General features: G+C 53.9%; 1 protein-coding gene across 3 annotated transcripts in view; it reads left to right on the top strand.

Annotated features, from left to right (window-relative positions):
- The window catches only part of suco (SUN domain containing ossification factor), a gene marked incomplete at its 5' end in the record, with an annotated part of 55629 nt that overhangs the window by 44492 nt on the left and 3637 nt on the right, over positions 1–7500 (top strand). For 2 of the 3 annotated variants that reach the window (XM_084444732.1, XM_084444730.1), the window contains 7 exons: positions 19–1413; positions 3262–3349; positions 3470–3574; positions 4079–4233; positions 5574–5665; positions 6437–6492; positions 7319–7500. The exon at positions 7319–7500 is cut by the window's right edge and continues 3637 nt beyond it. In XM_084444732.1, the coding sequence (XP_084300858.1) occupies positions 19–1413; positions 3262–3349; positions 3470–3574; positions 4079–4233; positions 5574–5665; positions 6437–6492; positions 7319–7500 (2073 nt within the window). The remainder of the gene's footprint in view (positions 1–18; positions 1414–3261; positions 3350–3469; positions 3575–4078; positions 4234–5573; positions 5666–6436; positions 6493–7318) is intronic. The other variant, XM_084444731.1, reaches the window with a different exon arrangement.

Here is a 7500-nt window from a genome sequence, read left to right as displayed (position 1 = left end):
CCCATGTGTCCCCTCCAGAGCTGAGACAGAGGCGCCCACTCTCCCGGAGGACCCCGAGTCCCCCAGCTCCTCCTGCAGCGCCTCCCCGGCACCTCCCCCCTCCTCCTCCTCTCCCTCCCCCTCCTCCTCCCCTCCCTCCCCACCCGTCCACCAACCCCCCGAGAACGGCCAGATTGTCACGCATCTAGTGGAGGAGGAGGAGGAGGAGGAGGTGGGGGAGGTGGGGGAGGTGGAGCAGTCCACCGTGACTCTGATGGAGGAGGAGGGGGAGGAGGCGGAGGAGGAGGAGCGGACGGAGCAGAGGCGGCGGGAGGCGAGGCGGAGGGAGAGCCAGGTGTACTGCCCCCCCTGCCCCCTGCCCCCCCTCCTCTCGGTGTCGTGCGTGGCCACCCTGCCCGAGCTACTGCAGCGCCGCTGCTCCGCCCGCCTCGCCAGGGACCGGCGCCGCCATCGGCGGGGGGGCCCGGCACCGCCGGGGGCCGGGGGGGGGCACGACGCACACTCGGACGCACCCGCGCAGAGTCCCGCCCCCACCCCCACCCAAGAGCCCCCCGCCTCCTCCTCCTCCTCGCACACAGAGCCCGACACGACGCCTCCCCAGGTGTGGGACGAGGGCCGCCCCCCCCCCTCCGCCGCCGAGGAGGGGACGCTCGCTCCCGATGCCCGCGCGCCCGAGACCCAGACCCCACCCCTGGAGCCCCCCATCCTCCTGGAGCCCAGCAGGACCTCCACCATCCCCCCTCACAGCTTCTCCGACACCTCCCTCACCCGGCCCACCCCTACCCAGGAGGAGGAGCCCGCCCTGCCCCCCGTCAAGGACTCGGCCGTGGACCCACCCCCACCTCCGGTCCTCCAGGGGCTCCCGGTGCCCGAGACCCAGCAGGCCGGCGGCGGCACCGCCACCCCTACCCCCAGCCCCAGCCCTCCCCTCCAGCCCCTGGCCTCTGAGACGGCCTCCCCCCGGCCGGAAATCCCCGTCCTCCCCGTGAAGGAGCAGCCGGTCCAGCCCCTCCCCACCGCCACCCGGCCCGACGTCATCCCCCCCCCCACCGAGCTGCCCGACGCGGAGCCGGGCCGACCAGGGGGCGAGGGCGCGGAGCCCCAGGGCCACGGGGAGCCGGCCGACCCACCGACCCACACCCTGGAACCCCAACGCGGGGAGGAGTCCGTGGACGACCTCCTCCTGAGCGCCGGCAACGGGAACGGCCACCGGACGGCCACGGACTTCTACGCGGAGCTGCAGGGCGCCGGGGAGTACGGGAACGGCGGCGGGGCCAACGGCGGCAGCGGCAGTGGTGCGGTCCACGGCTCCAGCCAGAAGGAGAGCGTGTTCATGAGGCTGAACAACCGGATCAAGGCCCTGGAGATGAACATGAGCCTGTCCAGCAGATACCTGGAGGAGCTCAGCCAGAGGTGAGTAAGGAGGAGGAGGAGGAGGAGGCAGGGCTCTAAGCTAACATTTTTCACTAGGAGCACATGTGCTCCTAAATGAAAAAATTTAGGAGCACAGAAAGAAATTTAGGAGCGCAACAAAAAAATTGAAATAACACATTTTTATTAGCAACACGCACATTAGGCCTACTGCCAACAACAATAAACAATAATAACCTGCTCACCATAGGAGCTCTCATCCTCTCATACTATTCCCACACACTTCATCAGGTGCATTGGTCCTAATGAAAACTATACTATTCCCACACACTTCATCAGGTGCATTGGTCCTAATGAAAACTATACTATTCCCACACACTTCATCAGGTGCATTGGTCCTAATGAAAACTATACTATTCCCACACACTTCATCAGGTGCATTGGTCCTAATGAAAACTATACTATTCCCACACACTTCATCATGTGCATTGGTCCTAATGAAGTCTATACTATTCCCACACACTTCATCAGGTGCATTGGTCCTAATGAAGACTATACTATTCCCAGACACTTCATCATGTGCTTTGGTCCTAATGAAGACTATACTATTCCCACACACTTCATGTTCATTGGTCCTAATGAAGACTATGGCCCAATCCCAATACCCCCCCTTAGCCCTAGCCCTTGGCCCTACCCCTACATTTTGCGCGTTAACACGTAGGGTAATGTGTCTCATTCCTTTTAGCTTCTAGGCCTAGGGAGCATATCGAGGGCTAGTGGACGTTCAAACAGTCCTCCAAAACGAGGGTTTTCAGATGCTGACTTGAAACCGAGGGGTAGATGGAAACTCACACAATGCATTGTGAACTTAGTCAGGGATATGAAACATAGCTGCTGGTGCCGTGAAAAAACGTGGGAAGAAAGCCCAACCCGATATTGAATCGATTCGTGATAATCAATTTTGAACCTTGTGAATCGGAATCGAATCGATTCTTGAAATTCAAATCGATACCCAGCCCTAGCACCTGCACAGTTGTTTTTGAGTGAGGGCAGCTGAGCTGTCATCGCGCGTCATCACGAGAGTTCTGCGCGTTGCAGGTTGCACCCGTGGGACTTGTAGTTTTATATACAGGTGCGCAAAACTTTGACTCTAGTTTGATCCAATTTGCATGGATTTATTTTAAATGCAAAATGCAAGTGAAATAGTTGAAAACAGTACTCACACAGTGTGCTCCTAAATTATTTTTTCTGATCGCACAAAACAATTTTTAGTCGCAAATGCTAGTAAAATGGTCGCACCTTAGAGCCCTGGGAGGGCCCCAGGGAACGGTCTGTCCCCAGGGAACGGTCTGTCCCCAGGGAACGGTCTGTCCCCAGAGAACGGTCTGTCCCCAGGGAACGGTCTGTCCCCAGGGAACGGTCTGTCCCCAGGGAGCGGTCTGTCCCCAGGGAGCGGTCTGTCACACACACGCACGCACGCGCACACGCACACACACACACACACACACACAGGAGCATGCACATGCACACACACACATACGCAAATGGACACACACACACACACACGTGCGTGCAGAAACACAGTAAACATTATGAGTGTGTGTCCCTGTGCTACAGCTATGGAACACAACAATGAGTGACAGGATATTATGGAAGCAATTACACAATGAGGTCTGTCCCGGGAACGGTCTGTCCAGGACCGGAGGTTCCTCTCCGCATGAAGAATGCCTGGCTGGGACCACACCTGTGTTCTCAACAGCCTCGCGAAAGCTGATGACGTGGCTGTCGTGTTCATTTACCCAAATCTTTGGCTAACTGTGTGTGTGTGCGTGTGCGTGCGTGCGTGCGTGCGTGCGTGTGTGTGTGTGTGTGTGTGTGTGTGTGTGACAGGTACCGTAAGCAGATGGAGGAGATGCAGAGAGCGTTCAACAAGACCATCATCAAACTCCAGAATACGTCCCGCATCGCAGAGGAACAGGTCTGTCTCCGTCACAAGCGCCACTCAGGTTTCAGGTGGGAGGTTCCAGGTCGGAGTTGGATGGTGGTTGGTTGGTCGGTCAGTTGATGGTTGTCTTGTGGTCGTGTCGTTCCCCCCCAGGACCAGAGGCAGACCGAGTCCATCCAGATGCTGCAGAGCCAGCTGGAGAACGTCACCAAGCTCATGCTCAACCTCACCATCACAGTCAGCCAGCTACAGAGAGAGGTGCGACACACACACACACACACACAACGTTATTTTTATATTGTTTTAACTTTTTTGTAACTTTTTTGTTTTTTTCTATTTTAGTTTAGTTTTAATTAGTTTTTAAAGCAGTTTTGCTAGTTTAGCTTTTCTTTTTTGAAAATGCTTAGTTTTAGTTTAGTTTTTATTAGTTTCAGTATCAGTTGCAGTTTTTTTCCTGTGCTAGCCTCGTGAGACCATCCTGATCTCACAAGCTCATGTTGTTTCACTCCGTGCAAAACAAACCATCTGGCGCACGTCAGGTTACTCCTGCGCAGGGGAACAGAAAGAAAGAGGGTTTTTTGTAAAGAATAGTATTAATTTTTGTTTCAGTTAACTAAAATGTTTTTTCAAACCTAGTTTTCGTTTTTTAGTTAGTTTTCGTTACTATAATAACCTTGACACACACACTGTAATGTGCGAGTGTACTGTATTGTGCTATTCCTAATGTGTGTGTATGTGTGTGTGTGTGTGTGTGTGGTGTAGGTGTCTGACCGGCAGAGCTACCTGGTGGTGTCCCTGGTTGTGTGTTTGTCTCTGGGCCTCCTGCTGTGTCTGCAGTGCTGCAGGAGCTCGTCTCCTAACCACAGCTCTGGAGCTGGAGCCCTGCCCAAGAGCAACCACTACCCCAGCCCCAAGAGGTACACACACACACACACACACACACACACTGCCCAAGAGCAACCACTACCCCAGCCCCAAGAGGTACGCACACACACACACACACACACACACACACTGCCCAAGAGCAACCACTACCCCAGCCCCAAGAGGTACACACACACACACACACACTGCCCAAGAGCAACCACTACCCCAGCCCCAAGAGGTACGCACACACACACACACACACACACACACACACACACACACACACACACACTGCCCAAGAGCAACCACTACCCCAGCCCCAAGAGGTACGCACACACACACACACACACACACACACACACACACACACACACACACACACACACACACTGCCCAAGAGCAACCACTACCCCAGCCCCAAGAGGTACGCACACACACACACACACACACACACACACACACTGCCCAAGAGCAACCACTACCCCAGCCCCAAGAGGTACGCACACACACACACACACACACACACACACACACACACACACACACACACACACTGCCCAAGAGCAACCACTACCCCAGCCCCAAGAGGTACGCACACACACACACACACACACACACACTGCCCAAGAGCAACCACTACCCCAGCCCCAAGAGGTACGCACACACACACACACACACACTGCCCAAGAGCAACCACTACCCCAGCCCCAAGAGGTACACACACACACACACACACACACACACACACACACACACACACACACACACACACACACACACACACACACTGCCCAAGAGCAACTACTACCCCAGCCCCAAGAGGTACGCACACACACACACACACACACACACACACACACACACACACACACTGCCCAAGAGCAACCACTACCCCAGCCCCAAGAGGTACGCACACACACATGCGCGCACACACACACGCTCACACGCACAACCAAACATGCGCGCAAACACACACACACACACACACACACACAAAACAACACAAGTGCAGTATTATAGGCCTCTGTTGGCCATCCAGGTAATTTCTAAGAGTATTGTTTTGTTGTGATATAATGTTCTCTGTCTCCCAGTTGGCTGCCACACCCAGCTTCCCTTCCCCTAGGTTTACAGTCTAACATTGGATCTCTTCTATACCCTCATTGTGTAATTGCTTCCATAATATCCTGTCACTCATTGTTGTGTTCCATAGCTGTAGCACAGGGACACACACTCATAATGTTTACTGTGTTTCTGTGCGTGGGCGCGTGTGTGTGTGCGTGCGTGTGTGCGGCGTGTGTGCGCGCACGTGTGCGTGTGTGTGCATTTGCGTATGTGTGTGTGTGCGTGCTCCTGTGTGTGCGTGCGTGCGTGCGTGTGTGTGTGTCCTCAGGTGTTTCTCCTCTTATGATGACATGAGTCTGAAGCGCAGGGTGTCCTGTCCTCTCGTTCGCTCCAAGTCCTTCCAGCTGCCCTCCACAGAAGGTAAGAGGGCCCTCCGCACACACACACACACACACACACACAAACACCTCTCCCTCTCCTCCCCGTCTTCTGCCTAATACACTGTTGTTCAGTCCATCCTGTTGCTCTTCACTCATTCCTGTAGGATGGAAGGCAGGACAAAGAATAGACACTCTCCTTTCTCTCTGTTCCTGGGAGCTGTGTAGGCTGTGCACTAGATCATGTCACCCCTCTCCCACGCCCATGCGTCTGCTTTCTCTCTCTCTCTCTCTCTCTCTCTCTCTCTCTCTCTCTCTCTCTCTCTCTCTTTATTTATTTCTCCCTCTCTCTGTCCACTCAGTCTAGTAGCTAACCTGCCTTAGAGACTGAGCTTCTGATCCAGCACCTTCACTCAAGTGGCCATGAAACTTCAAACTGCCCTCCCTCTCGTTCCTCTCTTTCCCTCTGTCACGTGTGTGTGTGTGTGTGTGTACCCTTGGGGCCTTGAGAGCCCGTCATTGCCAGCTTGTTCCCATACGCAGGCTGACAGGATATTAATAGAGCACAATGCTTCGGGCTGGCTCGTGTTAAGACATTTGCAAGTAGTAACAACTGGTGAATAAAACAATCTCTAGCCAACCTATTGGAATTAACCGAATGCGCTGTCAAGTTCAAAGTAGCTTGTGGACCCGAGTGTGCAGAGTCCCATTCTGTGTTTGTCCTACTACTTGCAAGGTCGTGTCATGCTTGTACATGGTTGTTTCCTGTTGCCCATCCTTCATCATTAACCTGACCCCTCTCTTCCCTGTTCAGTAGGTCCAGATGACTTGTACATTGTAGAACCTCTAAGGTTTTCTCCAGAGAAAAAGGTACAGTTTCCATTCCCACTGCTGCTGTTGGGGCCCATGGCGGCCATCTTAGCTGCTAGTGTTGTGCGGTGACAGTCAGTGAGACCAGGGCTGCGTCTCAACAGCTGGAAATGGCTTCCTTCCCTCACTGCCTTCCCTACTAGGACCACTGGTGATTTATTTATTTATATATATATATATATATATATATATATATATATATATATATATATATATATATATATATATATACGTATATATGTTTAAGTCACCATATATACAATACATGAAATAAGATTTTGAAAAATAACAAAGAAACAAATGGAGACTTGTCCAAACAGTACTCCTGAGGGGAAGGACAAGGGAAGGAAGCTGTTGAGGATGATTGAGACCCGGCCTGGTCGTCCTCTCACTACCACTGGGTGTCCTGTTAATCACTTCTTCACCGACACCGTGGTCAGCAGGGACACAGGGGGCCCCAGGGCAGGCTGGAGACAGGGTAGTGGGTCAGCGTGCAGGCCTAACTATGCTCCACACAGAGAGAGATTCATCCGTATGTACGGTTTGATGAGAAGCCTCTCCTTTGATAAGTCACCCCTCCCCTCCTTGCCCTGCCCTGTGTGTGTGAACCTCGCATCAGACAAAATCACTCTGTCGCAATAAAATGGAGCCTTAAATCAACCCCTGGAGTAGATTTGAACGCTGCGTCGCGTCACGGCTGCTGTCTGATCCTGTGTCTGGTGGGAAGGTGGTTAACAGGATGCCTGGGTATTTCTATACATCTGAAGCTGGCTCTGCGTGTTTCATTCATTCATCTCTCTCTCTCTCTCTCTCTCTCTCTCTGCAGAAAAAGCGCTGTAAGGTGAGGGCGGCGGAGAGGGCGGAGTCTCTGAAGGCGCCCGACCTGCCCGCTCCGCTCGCCAACGGGGACGTGAAGTGCAACGGCTTCTACCCGGCCCTGCCGGACCCTCCGCCGCCGCCTCCCCCTCCCCCCCTCCCCCCCTCCATCGAGGAGGTGTCCTCCTCCTA

This window comes from Borostomias antarcticus (genome assembly GCF_949987555.1).
Source record: "Borostomias antarcticus genome assembly, chromosome: 10".
In the NCBI taxonomy this organism is placed as follows: domain Eukaryota; kingdom Metazoa; phylum Chordata; class Actinopteri; order Stomiiformes; family Stomiidae; genus Borostomias; species Borostomias antarcticus.
Note: the sequence above shows the minus strand (reverse complement) of the source record. Positions and strands in the feature narration are given on the sequence as shown.